General features: G+C 39.2%; 2 protein-coding genes across 2 annotated transcripts in view; both read left to right on the top strand.

Annotated features, from left to right (window-relative positions):
* LOC128353349 (DENN domain-containing protein 11-like) overlaps window positions 1-20,022 on the top strand; it is a 252,134-nt gene that overhangs the window by 79,348 nt on the left and 152,764 nt on the right. The gene's annotated exons all lie outside the window — the stretch shown is intronic.
* On the top strand, window positions 2,982-7,814 carry mapk12b (mitogen-activated protein kinase 12b). Its single transcript, XM_053314043.1, has 12 exons — window positions 2,982-3,304; window positions 4,197-4,326; window positions 4,420-4,478; window positions 4,566-4,677; window positions 4,891-4,920; window positions 5,381-5,428; window positions 5,524-5,638; window positions 5,732-5,803; window positions 6,014-6,093; window positions 6,853-6,931; window positions 7,022-7,195; window positions 7,549-7,814. Exons 1-12 carry the CDS (start codon window positions 3,186-3,188, stop codon window positions 7,611-7,613), a joined length of 1,083 nt encoding a protein of 360 aa, XP_053170018.1. The 5' UTR covers window positions 2,982-3,185; the 3' UTR covers window positions 7,614-7,814.

The following is a 20,022-nucleotide window of genomic DNA, read 5'->3' as shown; positions in this document are numbered from 1 at the left end:
AGGTCTGTGTTTACAGTGTGATCTCGCTTCTCATATACAGTTTCTGCTGATGGCTGGTCTTTGATCACCTGGTGGCTTTGGCGCCGCTCCATTAGGTTTCTGTAGTTCTCTGCTGTGTCTTTTTATAGCCCGGGTTTTTGTTTACAATAATTAAGATTGTGGGCATTTGGTAAACTGTTAGAAACAGTTTCCAGAAGGTGAGTGCTAGATTATAATATGTTATACAGGCTGATGATTCCCTTAAAGCAGATATGTTTGGCTGCTTGTGAAAACCAGGGAGCTGACTGGTGATCTTTAAAGTCTTTTCAGCATCTTTTTGTATGTTACAGAATTCAGAACATCTGTGATCACAGCTTAGAAGCATTGGGAATGTTCTTTATCACAGTTGAGGGTATTTTAATGATGCCGCAGTTTGTTGCCACATTATTATACCCATAATTATATTAAGGAACACTCTATCAGGTGCCACTTGTATAATCTACAACAGGCAGCATTAGCTCAGTAAATATGCTGATTATTACAACAAACGCCTGACTTCCTCACCAACATCATGTCATTCAGTTTGCAGCACACTGGAGTTTTAGTTCTATAAAATATTTGCTGAGGTAGAAATAGTCTGATACCGCAGTCTAAAAGGCCAGTAAACCACAGGTTTGACAAATGTCAAAGGGTAAAGAGGGTAAAGGTGAAGATTATTACTATGGACTAAATAGACATGGCCAGATACAGTAACTATCTGATCTTGTTATATGGAATATAAATCAAATTGTGACCACATACCTGAGACACTGAAGGATGTTAAGTAAATCGCCCAAACCATGTCCAGTGGTGGATCTCCCCAAGTTAGACATGAAATGAAATACAGTTTGTTCTTAGTACTAGTATAACTATAGTCAGTTGGTATCTGTTTGTGGAAAAATTCATAAGTCAAGTTCAGATGTAAATTATGTTTATATCTTGCACTTAATTGATATACTGTCTGGATCCAGGTTGGATACCAATGACAGGTATAAAGGAAATATATACGTTTTGTAGGTCAGTTAGTTTGCCTAGCTGACCTAATAGCACTTAGCTTGATTTTAACATCGCAAAGTTAAATTAGTTGTATTTTAATGTATAGTTTGGTGTGTTTATTGTCACGACAGGGAAATGGTGGTACTGTGGCTCCACCCACTCAAGTTGAAATCAACCAATGAGATGATTTCTGCCTCAGAGAAATATTTATATGACTAGAACATCAATTTACCATTTATAAATAATTTTTGAGGAACATTTTTTCTCCATATTGGTTCACACTGGAGTGGTACATGTAGCCTTTTGTGCAACTTGTCCAAACAGGATGCAAAATGTTGAATTTAAAGTCCAAATGAATCCAAACTGTCTGTCTCAGTCGAAGCGTGTTCGAGCTCTGTCAGTTTCTGAATGTTGAAGTGTTACTGTATGTGCTTATGTGGATGTTGTACATGTGTTGGATTTGTATAGCAACTTCAAACCGAATGTATAAGTATACTGTATGTATGTATGTTACAAGTTAGCAGTGTCTTTTGAATACATGGTGGCATGTGATTCAACAGTAGCCATGAGTTTCACATCTCTGAACCGAATGTCAATTCTTCATTTTCAAATGACTCAAATTTTTTTCTCATTCATCATCAACGGGTAACATGACTTGTCTTGGCTTCACAGAATAAACATAATTTCTGTTTGTCAGTATGTTATTGTGTTTTGTATTGTATATTTAGTCATCTACAAAAAATATTTTTTTTATATTCAGTCATCTACAAAAATGTTTACCTTGGGCACATTTTTTATGGTTTTGGCTAGTTCCAATCAAAGGGAATCTTTAAACGGTATGCAGCGGTCTTTGAAACAATGCTTTCCTCCAACTTTGTGATGGCAACAGTTTGGGGAAAGCCCATTTTGTTTCCAGACCTTATCACCTAACAAGGAAAATATCAGAAGCAGAAATTCTCAGTGTCAAAAAAGATGAACTTTTGAAGTGTTTGAAGACAAGACAGAAAGAACATTCCTATTGTATGGAATAGTATAGTCTATTATAGAATAGTATTATACAATTATTTAAACTTATAGAATAGTTCAATATGGTCTATTGTTGGTATAGCATAGTATAGTCTATTGTTAGTATAGTGTAGTGTAGTATAGTCTATTGTTAGTATAGTGTAGTGTAGTATAGTCTATTGTTGGTATAGTATATTATAGTATAATATCGTACGAATATTTAAACTAAGAGGTAGTAGTATAGTTTGTAGAGTAGTATAGTATTGTACAATTATTTAAACTTCTAGAATAGCATAGTATAGTCTATTGTTAGTATAGTATAGTACAGTATAGTATCATCTATTGTTAGTATAGTATAGTATAGTACAGTATAGTATCATCTATTGTTGGTATAGTATATTATAGTATAGTATGGTATAGTATAGTATAGTATGGTATGGTATAGTATAGTATCTATTGTTGGTATAGTATAGTATAGTGTAGTATAGTATAGTATAATCTATTGTTGGTATATTATAGTATAGTATAATCTATTGGTGTAGTACAGTATAGTATAGTATAGTATAGTATAGTATAGTATAGTATAGTGTACTAAAACTGTGATTGTAATTACAAGCCATGTAAATAGATCATTAATAAACACAGACTCTAGAAATACACCAAACTAAACTTAATCTTAGCAAAAAAAATTAAATTAATTAAAAGATTATTAAAACGCTCCAACAAGCAGAAAAGAAGTAAATGTTTTCTAGATGATCTAGCAATGCTTATAAATGTAAAGTTATAGTGTCATCACAGCTCTATTATAGGAGCATTGTAGGGATAACTTTAGGGTGGGCAGATGTTTTGTGGCTTTTCCCCCCACATTGTAGACACACCCATAGACTGCCCGGGGCGACCAGGAGTGTGTGTGTGTGTGTGTGTGTTTATGTGCTTGTGTGCGCGTTGGGGGTGTAACTGGCGACCCTGCCTGGCGCACAAGTGGTCCGCTGGTTCATCTGGAGGAATTTTGCGCACCACCTAAAACTCTTCACTGCGGGACGGACTGCGCGTCTTTGCGGCGTCACAAAAGTACACAATTTCTTCACATGAGAATCCAGAGCGAACCGGACCCGAGAGTTGATCCAACCCATAACCTGACCTCAGCCTTGTCAAGTCGGTAGGGTATGGCTGTGCGGTCCAGGACGGGATACTACCGACAGGAGGTTAACAGAACTGTGTGGGAGGTTCCGGAGAGGTATCGGGACCTAAAGCAAGTCGGGACGGGGGCCTATGGCACTGTGTGGTGAGTCTAGGGAGGAAACTATCACCTTTAAAGCTCAGACTAATATCGAAAGATCTGAATTGGTCCTATTTTGGTGTATTCGTTTTGATCCCATGTCTTTTCTTCCTGTTTCTATGAGGATCATGCATTACAACCACAGTGTGGAGGAAACAACGTGGATCAACAACTACTCTTGTTATTGCAATAGGCTATGGGGAGATAACACTTTCTGTTATAGTGTTTTAAGAATTGAATGTCTCCTAACATAGATCAGACTACTGTCATTAGATGATCTGGTGATTAGCTTACACAGATGTTTTAAATGACCACAAGTTCTATCTTTGTACCTTTCATTGCTTGAGAAACAAACCGAAACCAGAAAAAAGTCACTTCTACCCTGTCTGTATATTTTAGACTTTACTACTTTATTTTTTACCTTCTATACTCACTTATATTCTAGCTAAACAACAATATTGGCTCTGCTTCTGTGAAATATTTTGGTTAGTAGTCTCTCCACAGCTGGCTCTGCAGGGGCCTCACTTTGTATTCTATTGTGTGGTCCAGGGTCAACAAAGAAAACCACCCCCAAGCCTCATTGTTGTGGGTAGTCAAAGAACCTGAATTAAGTCCATATAATGCACCACAACTGTCTCCTGGAGCACAAAAAGACTCTTTATTTTCACAGCAGACTTTCACGGCTTGTCATGGCAGGGGTGGGGGGGGGGGGGGGGGGGGAGTTACAGGTATAATAGCATTAATTGTGGCTCTGTCTCATGTAGGTGACGTTATTAATTACACACCGGATTTCCCTATAGACACGTTAATATGTCTTTTAGTTTAACATGCAGGGATTAAGCTTTTAGACCCTGTTCAACCTTTGTTCTGAATTTTACCAACACAATGTCTTTTTCAGTTCAGCATGGGATCGTCGGACAGGGTCGCAGGTGGCCATCAAAAAACTCCACCGGCCCTTCCAGTCCAAACTCTTTGCCAAAAGAGCTTACAGAGAGCTACGACTCCTCAAACACATGAAACATGAAAATGTAAGAACTCATATTTTTAAAACCGATCAATTGAAGGGGAAAATGGAAATGAGCTTCTGACTTATTTTACCTCTGCTTATTGGCTCTGTGCAGGTGATCGGACTGCTGGATGTCTTCACTGCTGAAATCTCATTGGATCGACTTCGTGACTTGTAAGCTCCCATGCATTCCCTATTGTTAATTATAAAATCCGTTGTCACACCATCAGGATGATTTCATGCCTCTCCTCTTGTCTGCAGTTACCTGGTGATGCCGTTCATGGGCACCGACCTCGGCAAGCTGATGAAGCTGGAGAGATTATCAGAGGACAGGGTGCAGTTCCTCGTCTATCAGATGCTGAAAGGACTCAAGGTGGACAACTCAACCAATATATCTATAAGCATGTTTCATTTCTTTAACTGAAACCTAATTACTTATTAGAATTACTGTGATAAACAAAAAGGGAGGTGATTATAGTTTGTAATGTGTTAATAAGTGTCTGAAGTAAGTGAGTTTGGTCCTGTATTTGTTTCTATAAGTTGAAGTTGAAGTCACTGAAGTTGTCTGTTTTTCCTCCCTCCTCAGTACATCCACTCTGCAGGGATCATCCACAGGGTGCGTGAACTTTGACCTTTCAGACTGTGATCTTGGGGGGTGGGGCTCTTGCTCTTTTCGACACTAAATCCCATTCATTCAGATTCCCACACCAGAAGCTTTACTCTGTGTGTGTCTGTGTGTGTGTGGGTGTGTGTGTGTGTGTGCTTTTATGTCTTTCTGAACTGGTGACAGAATGATATGTTATCTCGTAAAAGTGTAATTATGTGTACAGATGTGTAATTTCACTACTGCCAGCCCTGGAGGAGGCAGCAGCCTTTCAGTCAAAGCGCAGGGTTCACTAGATGCCTTTACGTGTGTCTCAGAATGCTAAAATTAAAGTTTTACTAAATATATACATCTTGAAAATAATTTGCTACTTAAAATACATTAGGAAGCATAATTGAACTGATCCACAAGGAAATGCTTTCTGATGACAGTTTCTCTTTATTTCCTGTCTCCACATCATTGTTTCCCACAGGACCTCAAACCTGGAAATTTAGCCATCAACCCGGACTGTGAGTTAAAGGTAATTAAGCTTTCCATGAAACCATCTTGACGTGAACTTCCCGTCATGGAAACATTCACGTATTCAAGTTCTGCTTTTTTTTCTTTTGTCTTCAGATTCTTGACTTTGGCCTGGCGAGACAGGCTGACGCAGAGATGACCGGCTACGTTGTGACACGCTGGTACAGAGCACCCGAAGTTATTCTCAACTGGATGCATTACACACAAACTGGTAAAGTCTCATGTTTCCCAGCAGGGTAGTCAATACCAGTAAGATCTGCTTCCCAAGAAAAATGAGAAATATGATGTCTGCTCTCTGTTTCAGTGGATATCTGGTCAGCTGGTTGTATCATGGCAGAGATGCTGCTTGGAAAGCCGCTGTTCAAGGGAAACGATCGTATCCTTAACTGCAGCTCTTTGGTCCTGTGCAGACTGCATATGTGCAACATGAGACTGCTTTGTAGCATTTTAAGGCAAATGAGTTGACTTCCATTTGTCCCATGAAAGTATAATTGTTTGATTTATTGTCTACATTTTGATTACACTTGTAAGTTGAAAGCACATGATACAAATCCAAATATGATCCTTAACCCTTACTTGCTACCAGATCTGGACCAGCTCAGAGAAATCATGAAGATTACAGGAACCCCAGCTGCCGACTTTGTTATTAAACTACAGAGCCAAGATGTAGGTCGTAACGGGGGGGTTACACTGATGTTTTAAAGTTCACTTTTGAGTTTAATCACTATACCCTGCTGGATTCATGCTGGTTACAATTGAGTCCAGTAGTGAGTTTCACAGCATTTCAGAAAGTCCATAAAAATATTCAGATTGCACCAACTGTTTGTAAATCCATCACTAATTTAAAGACCTTCGTACATTCGCATTAAGTACAGCTACAGTTTAAACTAGTGGTTTTCTTAATCAGGTTGCAGCATTAAAACTTTTAGTGGTGTGCAAATAGGTTGCAACATCTGTGTCGCAGCCTACTATTTAAACAGGAAGTTACTGTAGCATCACAAACTGTAACACAGCTTCCAAAAATAATCAGTTGTAAATGTAGGTACAACCTCGTTTATTTATTATAAATAATTGATTTATGAATATGTGTGTTTTTGAATTAGTATGTTATGTTATTTGGTCATTGAGTCTATTAGTACTGGTATAAAATATTGTAAGTTGAAGTATATTGTGTTTTTTTCTGTGAAATGGTACAATACCGGTTTTAATTTAATATGTGTAAATCTCCATGTAGTAAACACTTACCTTATAACTAGGCAAAGTGCATTCAGCTAGTTGATTGTCACAAGAGTATGATAGCACAATATAGATGAACTATCTGTCGAATGGATTGATGAAACATGTTTAGATGAAATGACTGTTAACATAATATATCAGAAGATTTGTTCCTTCCTAAACACACTCCTCTGTCATCTTTCTCAACAGGCCAAAAACTACATCAGAAGTCTGCCCAAAGTACCCAAAAAAGATTTGCACACCCTTTTCTCCAAAGCTAGCTCAAATGGTATGTGAAGATCTCTGTTGTCCAGTTTACACAGCTATTGATGCACTAAATTCACTCATGCTGACTTTGACATGTCTCTCTGCCTCACAGCAGTGTGCGTTTTGGAGAAGATGCTGCTTCTGGACCCCGAGCAGAGGGTGAGCGCCTCGGAGGCACTCGACCTGCCTTTCTTCAGTGAGTTCAGAGATACAGAGGAGGAGACTGAGGCGCAGCCATACGATCAGACCATGGACAACACAGACCTGCCGCTGGACCAGTGGAAACGTAAGAGAGAATAGGGAATTCACATTTAAAGCTTTATTCCTTTAAGAGACAGTTGTTTTTTTATATAATTACAGGCCAGTGAAACTCAAATTTAAAGGGGAAGGAAATGAGTGAAGCTGTGCAGCAAAGTTGTCCATCAGGAAATTAATTTTATCACTGTTGTTACAGTTCCTGCTGTTTGCCAGAGGAGGTCAATAAAGGTCTTAGACTAGCTGATGCTTCTGTGAACATAGTAAAAAACACACAAGGTGCCATTTACGCACTATTGGAAAAGAAGAAAAAATGAGACAGTGTTAGAAGAGAAAAGTAGGTCAGACAGCTGATGCATTCTCCTTCCCTTTGTGTTTATGCAGGTCACACGTTCACAGAGATACTGACGTTCAGGCCGCCCAGGGACTCCAGAGAGACGACACTTTAACAGGACGCTCACTCTTATGCACATCCACACAAACCTCTGCACACACACGTGCTGACACACAACTTTGCACATGTTCATGCACCAACCTAAACACACAAACCCCCAAAAATGATTTTTATGTTTTTATAATATGTTGTTTTTGTATGTGTAGGGGAAATATGCATGGCTAGTTTTGTTGGTTTTGTTTTGTTGTTGTTTTTTTTTTTTTACAGTGTTTGATTTCAATAAATATGATTTGTTCAATTGATGTGATGCCCAGCTGTCATTTCAGTGTCACACTGTTCAGTCCATCATCTTTAGACAAAATCTCTACATATAAATTCTTTCTCACGGCTTCTTGAAAGTTATGCTATCAGTTGTGTCACAGTTTTTAGTGTGTTTGCCTTCTGATAATAGAGCTTCAGGAATTAAAGGTGAGGTCACCTAATGTACACACTAAGGAACACGTGACAAGTCACCTAATGTACATACTAAGGTACATGTGACAAATCACACACATTATAGCAACATTATATCAATCTGGTTATACTTTATATTTTTACACTGTAGCTCATATTTTATTCAAAGTAAATATCCTGTATCGCATTTTATTTGAAACATCTGATTCTAAAGTGCAAATGTCTGTTTACCAATATGAAATCATCATTTATACAGGACATACTCCCTTATACCGGTAACATCTCAAAACATTGCCTTTTTTGGGGCTGGTCACACTCCTTCCAGCTGATTCTGAGCCAGAAGCCCAAAGGCAGGAGCACTGTCCCTCTGCAGTACTCCACTCCAGCCTCTCCATGGACTCCCATCTCATCTGGAACATTAACCCAAGATGTAAATATATATACCTGAAACGATTATTTGAAGCTGGGATGGGGAAGTAATTTATGGTGAAATCCTGTAAAAACCTGTGAGTCACAATCTTCTTTCCTCATTATATAGCGTTGTGTCGTGAGAAATGCTTTTCCATTTGCGTGACTAAGAAGACAGATAAGTTTCTCCTCAGCTCTTTCTGATAAGAGCTGCTCGCCTGCTTATATTGACTGACCGACTGTACCAGTGCCAGTTGCTGTTTATTTCCTGGTGGCTGTTCACTTCAGATCTTAACGGGACAATGGATAACACCTGCAAATCTAATCAAACTGGAGGATATTCAAATCTCAGCAGTTTGTTATTGCTGCTGTTTCTGGCAGGTAACATAAGGATTTCCTTTTTGTCACAGTTACCAGTGAGAGTGACAGTGAGAGTGTTTCTGCCGACTGTTGATTTTTACTTTATTTTTTTTATACAATTTTTACTTGGAAAACATTTTATGTACATTACTAAATATAAATGTTAGACATAAATGAACAGAAATTCACTTTGGTAAAGTATTTTTTCCCATTATTCATTACCTTTACATGAGTTCATAAACACTCGTATTCTGGTTTAAGTCGACCACTCTATGGACCTGATTTATTAAGATCCCAAATAAAGAAGTACTAAATTGCGTCTACAGTTTGGTTAGAGTGTGTTTTGCGGAGTGATCTACCAAGAATAATTGCGTAAATGACAACAGGTGCGACAGGTGTTAAAACAGCTGTATTTAAATGAGGGTTTTGCGTGTCTCCATAGGGACTTTAGACGAGTAGAAAGCCCGCAAGCGCAAAATGTAATGTGATCCCGTGGAAGAGCGGCTGTAGTGGAAGAGGTTAACAAACATATAGAATTACAGCAGGAAGAAAAGTACCAGAAAAAAAGCTATATGGAAGAGTATTTGCGACAAAGTCAATGCTGTTAGTAAAACCAAAAATATATCTTTCCAAAAATATTAACACGGGTGTGGGAAAAAAAAAACTTTCTCATCGTATTCTGTCATTGTGCCAACACTTTCCCTTTAAGTGTATTATTTATAGACGCAGGCACCACCAGGGACGCCTCCAGGGATTTTGGGCCCCATGAAAAGATATCATATTGGGCCCCACCACCGCACACATGTCACGCCAACCATGCGCAATTGCCGTAACCACACCTCCATCTGTGAGGGCTTGCCACTGTCTTGTAGTCCAATACTAACTGTACAATATTTACTGGCATTGAGCTGTGAACATATAACACTGTGTTGATATGCATGCAACATTCTACATGCAAATAAAGTGTTAGTTTAATGTGTTTAATTGCTATCAAGTTTACACACACACACACACACACACACACACACACACACACACACACACACACACACACACATAAACCTTTACTAAATCAGGCCCTAGGAGTGTTGTCTGTTTCTCTTATGTCATTATTCAGCTATCTCCCTTGACACCTACTTGTGTCAGAGCAACTCATGTCGTTGGCTTGCAGTTTAATGTGTGACCTTTTGAAGTATGTGGTATTTTAAACGGACATACTTGTAATTAAAGCTACCACTTAAAGTTCAGAAAGTCAGAAGGCAGCAGAGAGAACCAACATGGTGTGTATTATGATATATAGTATGCTCAGCTTTGACAATGTAATAAATTATTTTGGATTAAAATCATTTTTATAAACATATTTGTGTGGCTCTAGTAACCCTAGTTCCTGTGGTACATCCATGCAGTACTCTTTGGGTTCCTGTAATATTTTCCTGTGGTCCCCCATAGACTTTAACACAGGTTCTATAGTAGGCTACTTTACCTCTGTTCTATGGCACTGGTACCTCATGTTTTCATGGTACTCAAATACCTGTGTGGTATTTTGGGATGTTACTATACCCTGTGTTACTCTTACTTGTTTGGTCCTGAGGTAACTCCCTCCACTGATTGAGTTAAAAGATCTAAAAAAAAAAAAATGGGTCAGGATTATTTTGTAAAACTACCATTTCCAATGTACAGAATACACTTTTGATGCTTTATACCAGATCTTTTACTTGTTAGAAATAACAAATGTTTTTTACCATATGTGTAGGTCTTCAGCCAGCACTGTCTACTCCTACAACGACACTTGAACCAGGTAACAATGACAATGATAACATATTTACATCCAATGCACCATACATCTTATCTTAAAGTTGCTTTCTGTATCATCCTAAACATTCATCTGTTACAGAATTTACTGTATGTTTTTTTGACATTTTTCTAAGGACCGCAAATAGAGTTCTTTGGTCTGTCCTATGTGACTGTGGGCGTGCCATACAGCATTCAGTGTCTTGCGCCTAACTGCCCTGCGTGTACCTACTCCATGTCTATGGGTGTACAGCAAGTCCAGGACAATGTCCTTGCCTTCACTGTTAACAGCTGGGCGGACACCTTGACAGTATCATGTACAGCCACAAATGCAGAAACACAGCTAAGTGCAACAGCAACAACGTCACTGCAGGGACTAGGTATGTGATTGTTGACTCATCATATGAAGCAATTTGTGCCATGGCGTTTAGAATAATCGTCTTACATCCATAATGAATGTGCTATATGAATGCCTTTCCCTACTGACTCACATGTTTGTGTTTCAGCTGGACCTGCCAACGTTTCAATCACAGGTCCTGGTGTGATGAATCCCACAGTGAGCCACACCTATAGTTGCCATGCCAACTGTCGGCCGTCATGTTTCTACGCCTGGAAGTTAAATCAGGGCCCGTGGGTCAGGGGTCAAGGGAATGTTATATCAGTCACTCCTCAGGAGATGCACAGCCTCTCAACTCTCAACTGCAAAGCCACCAATACTATATCTGGGCTGTTTGTCTCTGCAACCAAAACCATAAATGTAACGTGTAAGTCAAGAGTTTCACTACTGGTGGAGTGAACACTTTCTTGTTGCGCCCCTCAATACTGATGTTAGTTTCTGGTAGTAAAGAAAGGAATAGTTTGTCATTTTGGGAAATATTATATTGGGGTCTTGCTGACAGATGAGATTGTTACCTCTCTGATGTACAGCCAGCATTCACTTAGCTTAGTTTTAGCTTAGTGTAAAGCGTAAGAACAGCTATCTTAGCTCTGTCCCAAGGTAAACCAATCTACCAGCATCTCTAGTATCTAGCTCATTTATCAACCCTTTATATTTAATTTATTTTCAAGTTTAAAAAAATCTCGTAATTGTCTAGATGTTTCTACCGGTTTCCAGTCTTTATGCTATGCTAACGTAACAGTGGCCTCATATTTACTGAACAGGCATGTGTGGTATCAGTCTTCTCATTTAACTTTCTGTAACAAAGTGAATAAGCGTTTTTCACAAAATGTCAAACTGTTCCTTTAATTACTGTGATAGAACACTTAAAATAATCAGATGAATCAAAAAGGAAATTATAAGTTTCAGTTTCAAATAGTTATGAATAATATATCTTCATTTCTGCTGAGATGAAAAATGTGTTGTTTGGGATCACAGCTAGTTGTATGCATTTATTATTTGCAGATGTGTGGAGAGAAAAAAATATCTGGGTTTCCCTGGTTTGCACTTTGGAAACGGCGAATATTGAAACAAGACAACACACCATAAAAAAGTTGTTCTTCTCACTAATCAATCGTCTCTATCTTTTTTACAGCTGGTCCATCAGAGATGCAGATCAATGGCCCCGACGTGATAGAAGAGGCAGAAGTGGCCAAATTTGTGTGTACTGCTCAGTGTCTGCCATCTTGCCGATATGTGTTGTCTGTGGAAGGTCAGACCGTAAAGGGCAACGAGGTCGAGATATCAGTGGATGAAGACATTCAATCTATCACTCTCAAGTGTGATGCACAAAACATTGTCTCAAAGAAGATAAATACAGCTGTGAAAACTGTACAAGTAAAAGGTAGATCAACTCAGAAAGGCATAACACACTAGGGCACTGTGAATGTTCAAGCTGTCTTATATTTCTTGTTTCTTGTGGGATAGCCTATACAGGGATTGGGAAAATTGGACTTCGCAACCCGTCAACTCGTCCTACAGAAACTTTAGCTGTGCTGCTGCTGGCCTTCATCATTTCTACTGTCTTCACACTGTGATTTGATTGCAGACAGGTGAGGCTCCTATTGCATGATCCTCTGAATATGTTTTAGGGTTTCTTATGGGCTTTAACATATTACTTAACTATCATTAATATAACTAGGTGCAACAGTTAGTGTTATCTGATCATTTGGTACTATTATTTTAGCTGTGGGCCTGTGTAGCTATAGGAACAGAATTATTGTTCTCACCACCATAAAAGTATGCTTTCTTTATCTTTCCAGGTTCTGCAAATGAATTCTGAAGAACATTGATTTGTGGGAAATTGAGTCATGCACCTGTAATCTCCTGCAGCATATTGTTCTGTTCTATTTGTCCCACATGTTGACAGTGGGTTGGACCCCATATGTACTTTGTTATACGTGATGTGAAGCGGTACTTCAAGATATACAGGAGGGAGTGTGTTCATTGAAACATCAGAATTTGTCAACATAATATGAGAGAAGGATTTTGTATGTGTCAGCTGCATTATTAAAATTATTTTTGGAAATGTAAATGTCCATAGATGAATAAAATGCACTGATGACTCTTACCACAAGTCTCACATTTTTTCTTCAGTTACCAAATAAGACAAATAAGACAAAACACATTATCTTGCAATAAAATTCTGATTAAAATCACACTTGAGAGGCAGACACAGCTGTTTTCAGTTAGACTTTTGCTCAGGCTGTTAGGTGGAGCTATACTAAATGACTGTAGGTCACAAGTAATACGAATTGTAAATCTATAATCACTTCCACCCAAACTGTGAAGGAGATGTTGCTCAACCACAGTCTGTACACACCTAAACAGTCTTGAGAGGAGGTCTAACCAGGCAAGATAAGTGAAAACAGCTGTGCAGGTGTGCCCTGGGTATTCAAGAGCTCTAAATGAGTCTCTCTTGTGAATATAAAAATGGTCTGAATTATTCGTGGCTCCACCTGCAGGCTGTTTGGTTATGGTACACCACTGATATCAGATAGAAAGTGATACCAGTAAGCTCCTGTGCTCTGCTGTCTTTTACTTGAAGTTTAGCTCATGTCTGTCATAAGACTGTCCAATCATAAATTAGACTTAAAAGTCAAAACTACAAACCAAAACTGGCAGGCTGGCAACAAAAATAAAAGGCACAATAAAGATCATAGAATAGAATCAGCCAACAGCTCAGATGTATTTGAAAAAACTTCATTTATAACGTTCAGTGTTCAGGATAGCTGTTAAAATGTGTTGTGTAGACTATATTGACTATATTGGGGAAACTGTTCTATATTTCAGTTATTAATCACATGAATGCAATTTTTAAACAAAAGGAGTTATCAGTCTTACACACGTGAGGTAAATGTTTGCTGTCTGACACTGGCAGTGACAGGGTCCACATCAGTCCACTGATAAACCTTCTTAATTGTTTCTCTGTGGATTCTACCTGTTATACATTGTAAAGTTAACGACTAACTGGCATTGATGGGGTGATTATACTGGAATAGTGGGGCGGTGACTGTCATAAATGCATTGTACATACATCAGCAAAATTACAAAGAAAAAAATCAAACGTATCAGATCTCGCAGACAGCTCAAGTTGTATTCTATCGAGATGATGTGATAAATTGAGTTTATGATCTTTACATATGCAATCACGGGCAGATATGCTGAAAAAAGAGTGCCACATTATCTGACCTAAAAAAAAGAGAGTCACATTATCTGACCTGGATTAACAGTACAGGTACAAAAGAATCAACCGCAATCCATAGAACACTTCACAATAACTTGGCTGCTTGAGAATAACACCAGCTGATAACCAATAAGTTGCGCTCTTTTGCCAGGAACATAAGGTCATTTGTTGTCTGTGTTTTCAATGTGTTTGATAATGTGGGCAAGGCCTGTTCTCTACAGGTTATAAAAGTGGATAGTTAACTGAGAGTGGATTCAGACTCTCTGTGGCACCATGGTTCATCACTCAGCCTTCCTGCTGCTCCTGCTCACCTGCCTGACAGGTAAGAGGCTGCTCTGCTCAGCCTTCATCTACACGCAAACTATCAGCATTATAACACAATTTGATACAAAAAATATATGAAAAAAAAATGCTTTAACATGGACATTTACTTAATTAATGATGTTAATTCATTCTTTTCCCGTCATATTAAAGGGTTTCCTGTCAGTGAAACTGAGCAGGGTGGCACCAGGGTGGTCACCCCATGTAAGTTTCTGTTTTTTCTGATACTTGCTCATCATTACTATTTTTAAATGTTTGAAAATTGCATGAGTCATAGTCTTCCATTTCTGTATGAGTTGAGGAAGAATTTTAAATGTGTATAATAATTAATTTATGAAACCTTTAAAGTTTTTTGGTCTAAAAGGAAGAAGGGAAGATCCTTTAATACATAAAACATTTAGGTCAAAGATTCGGTCAGGCACATGCTGACAAATCACATACAAAACATCTTTATATACAAAAGGCAGGCTTCAGGGTGACTGATTACCACAAACATTTTATTAGAGGCTATAGGCTGCACCTTGTAGCTAAATGTGTACTCTTCTTATATTTGACCTAATTTAGACTCAATTACATCTACATTTGACATTACATCAAAGTCACAGGCATTGAATCATCCCAAATTATCCAAGCAGGAGTTTAGAGAAATTGCCGTAGTGTGGAGAGATTAACACCAAAGGTCAACATGAGGGAAATGCCATGATAAAGACCTACATTATAACATAACATTGAATAATAGCTCATCATTCATACTCTTATGGGTGAGAGTTTGCAATGTGTATCCAGTGTCATTTTACCCCCTCTCTAGGGCAGAAGTTTTTCTATACAAGTGATAATTAAAGTTGAAATATCATGGTTAAAGGCATTCATTAAAATTAATTGCAATAGGTTAATAAAATGTTTTTTAGTTAATTGATCCTCTAGACATTTTGCCTGGTCATGTGTTCCCTCAGTAGCACATCCTTCAACCAAATCTGCTTCCACACTTTTCAGCTGCGCCATCAAATATACAGATCAGCGGTCCAGCCTCTCTGACTGCAGGAGTTACTTCGGTCTTTACCTGCTCAGCTCACTGCCAGTCCTCCTGCAGCTACTCATGGACTGTTGTCGTGGAAGATGATACATTTGATACTGCACAAGGCAACACCATTTCTGTCACTCCACCTGCTGGCACTGTTACCTCTGAAAAACTGATCTGTGAGGCTGAGGACACCGTCTCCCATCTCTTCATTTCTACGACTGTGTCGCTGTTGGTGACAAGTATGTGAAAGAACTTCACAAATAAAAATAAATATGCTATGAACATTAAAAAGCAACTACACTGGGTATAGTGCATAAGAAAAACATGTTGGCTTACTGTTAAATCTGTTTGGATATTGATGATTGATTGCATTGATGTATTTGATTCTTATTTGTATACCTGTTTTACATTGTTACAGTTACATTTTATATTGTTAAACAGAAATTATTTTGATAACACTCATGAGATTAAAGCCAGACTAAGTAGCCTATTTTTTGCCAGATGAAATAGCACATGCCATTGTTCTGTAATTGTTACTTTAGACCACAGTTGCTGCATGTCAGAAGGTTATATATTGCTTAAAATCATATGCAAATAACTTAAACTCAAACATTCATGTTTAAATGATAAAAATCCATTCAAACTTCTTTTTCTTTACTCCTTCTTAAGCTTTATCTGACATTAGCATCGCTGGTGACGCCACAGTGATGATGGGGAAACAGCACAGGTTCACATGCTTGGCCATTTGCAGTCCATCCTGCAATTTTACATGGAAGTACATGGGGAAGACTTTCCCAGGCGATGAATTCCAGATACCCTCTTTGCATCAGGAGGACAGGTCAACATTTGCCAGTTACTTGCAGATAGATGTTAGTGACTACTTTACATTTGAGTCACTGACCTGTGAGGCCACCAACACTGAATCTCAGGCCACTATCAGCACTACTAAGAACCTCACTATCATTGGTGAGTCTGTAATATCGTTCCCACCTGATTTTCAAATTTAAAAAAAGTTATGAAATATGACAAACTAATCACACCATGTCCTTCATGTTTATATTAAGTGTTTTGAATGTTTTCTGTGCACAGATCCCGTCTCAGTGCATCCCATCTCTCAGGATCAGCCAGTAGCAGGCAAGAATTTCTCTCTGCAGTGTGCTGGCTCTCAGAGTGCAGTCATTACATGGCTGAAGAACAAACAACCAATGCCAATATCTGACAGAGTGCTTTTCTCCACTGACAACTTAACGATGACCTTCAGTCATCTCCTGGAGACAGATGACGGTTTATACCAATGCGTGGTGGCAGATGGAGCAATCCCCATCCAGTCTGCTGCCTACAACATGCAAGTAACCTGTGAGTATACTGGGGTCACAGTCACAGTCACAGTCTATATGCAAGTTTCAGCTGTCTACAACTTTTTGAAATGATCTGTGGTAACCAAACAATAGGACACAAATATGGCTGTCTAAAGCTAATACTAAGCCTCCTTCGCTTCTCTCTTCTTTGCAGATGGACCGTTCTCATTGTGGATCAGTGGGACCGACGTAGTGACAGTGGGAATCCCTTATAGTTTCCAATGCTTAGCCAATTGCAACCCACCATGCCAATTCACCTTGACCAGGGGTAATGTAACCTCCCAGGGCTCGCAGTTGAGAATGGAGCTCAGGGAACTAGAACCAGCACAAAAACTGACCTGCACAGCAATCAATCCTGTGACAGGAACATCAGCCACTGTTCAAAAAACGCTGCAAGTGACAGGTAATATTAAGATTGAATTTGAGTTTATATATATATTTTTTGGAGGAATACCTTTAAAAAATTGATTAATATCAACTTTTCAGAGGGACCATCAAATATACAGATCAGTGGTCCACGCTTTCTGACTGCAGGAGTTGAATCCGTCTTTAACTGCTCGGCTCACTGCTACCCCTCCTGCAGCTACTCATGGACTGTTATTGTGGAAAACCAGAGGTATCCGACTGTACAAGGCAACACCATTTCTGTCACTCCACCTTCTAGTATTACTCAATCTGAAACACTGGTCTGTTATGCTGAGGACACGGTCTCCCATCTGTTTATCTCTACGACTCTGATGCTGTGGGTGCCAAGTACGTGAAATAAATAAATTGGAAGTTTGAATTAACAATCTACATAGCAGACATTAACCATTGAATTGTTCATAGAAAAGACAGAATCATCTGTACTGATACTTTTTATTACATTTTGATTGCACACGTGATGCTGTAACCTCGCACAATGCATTCAAATGCCTTTTTATGTCTTCTTCTTTAGGTATATCTGACATTAGCATTGCTGGTGACACTACAGTGATGATGGGAAAAAAGTATACGTTCATATGCTTGGCCACATGCACTCCATCCTGCAGCTTTACATGGAAGTACACGGGGAAGACTTTCCACGGAGACATAATCCATTTGCCCATCATGTTTAAGGATGACACACAACAGTTTGCCAGTCATCTGCAGATAACTGTTAGTGACTACTCTAAAGCTGAGCCTCTGATCTGCGAGGCCACAAACACTTTATCTAAGGCCACTATCACAACCACTTTGGACCTCAATGCCATTGGTGAGACTTTCAACAGATTAGGTTTTGGTTTGACTTTTTGGAATGGTTTAGGAGTGACTTTATAATGATAACCATTTTGATGTAGATTTTTTGATATTCTCTCTGGACAGATCCCATATCAGTGCGTCCCACCTCTTTGCCAGTGGTAGGCGAGACTTTCTCTCTGCAGTGTGTTGGTTCTCAAAATCCAACGTCTATTACATGGCTGAAGAACAAACAACCGATGCCAGCATCTGACAGAGTACATTTCTCCGATGACAACAGTATGATGACCTTTAGTCCTCTCCTGCTGGCAGATGACGGTTTATACCAATGTGTTGTGGCAGGGGGGGCAGCTCTCATCCAGTCTCCTGGCTATGAGTTGCAACTAAGCTGTGAGTATGCTAGGGTTGTTAATCACACAGTATATGTTCAGTGGGGCAGAGGTGACTTGCTTGTATTGAAATAAACTCAATGTGTTGATCGCCTTATCCAAACTGATTGCTGATATTTTCCAGATGGGCCTGATAAGGTGCAAATTGTGAAACCCAACAACGGATCTGTGGGTGGGGAGATGTTTGTTCAGCCTGGATCCACAACAAAGCTCCAATGTTTGACTGACTGTTCCCCCGCCTGCTCCATCACCTGGTATTACGGTGACACGCTCCTGGCAACAAATGCTTCTATACTCTTCACACCTGTTACACCTCCATACCAGACCTCCCTCACCTGTGTGGCTGCCAACCCACTCACAAAGAAAAACAGGATGGCTGAGACCACAGTGGTGGTGGCTGGTAAGCAAATATCCGGGGTGGAAGTTGTTTAATGTTAATAGGACCCCTATTGGCTTTACATGACATGGTTGCTAGCCTTCCTGGGGTTGCTGACAATCACTAACAATACTCTTTGCAGGACTCACATCATTTTACATGAAAATCTTGTCTGATGCAGCTTTAACTTGCAATAGAGATACAGTGTAGGCAAGGAATTTCTCTGCTGATGTTGTTTATATTTCTCTAAGTGGCTCCTCTCTTGCAGATGGACCAAAAAATGTGACCATTTCAGGACCAGATTATCTTGAAGAGGGAGTCACAGCCAGTTTTACATGCTCAGCTGAGTGCACTCCTACCTGCAGCTTCACATGGATCTTGTATGGGAAGAAGATGACGGGTAGTGTGATTGACATCACTCTGAACAGCCAAATGTCCACAGAGTCCATCAGTTGCCAGGCTGAGAATGCATTCACTGGCAAGATGGCGATAGTCAACGAAACAATCAGCATTTCAGGTAGGGTGTTGGTAGAAGGTTTGAGAGTATCCAGACATAGCTGATAATTGTAATTCTGTTGTAACTCGGATTATTATGTTTTCCACTGCAGAGCCCCACTGGTGTGGATGCTGAGATTGGAATCTGGACAGTGATAACTAGATTCTTCTAACCCGCAAGTGCTTTGTACACAATGGAGCACTAAGATATACTTTGGTTATCTTTATATTAATGACACTCATGTACGTAGCTGTATTTGCTCGAGCATTGTTTATTCTGAACTGTGATGGCCTCATGACTTGAATGGGGTGTTTCCTTGCCTCCAGCACAAAGCACACTGGGACAGGTTCCAATTTCTTTGTGGCGGTGAATAAGATTAGACAGGCATTGAGAATGAACATATAGATTGCGTGCTTGAGTGTTAAGTTGAATTTTACTTGCACAAGGCTTATCTTAGCTTTTCTTTACCAACACATTCCCATTTGTCTTGCCAAACAATATGCACTTTTAATAAACAATGAACTACTTCACTTTAGCTGCAGTGCTAATTCATCACTTATGACACATCTGAGATTAAGCAATGTTTAGTTGAGTACTTCTTGAGGTTCCGATTTGAAAACAGTATGCAAACAAATAACAAAATACACCTT

Source organism: Scomber japonicus, chromosome 23, assembly GCF_027409825.1.
Source record: "Scomber japonicus isolate fScoJap1 chromosome 23, fScoJap1.pri, whole genome shotgun sequence".
Lineage (NCBI taxonomy): Eukaryota > Metazoa > Chordata > Actinopteri > Scombriformes > Scombridae > Scomber > Scomber japonicus.
Note: the sequence above shows the minus strand (reverse complement) of the source record. Positions and strands in the feature narration are given on the sequence as shown.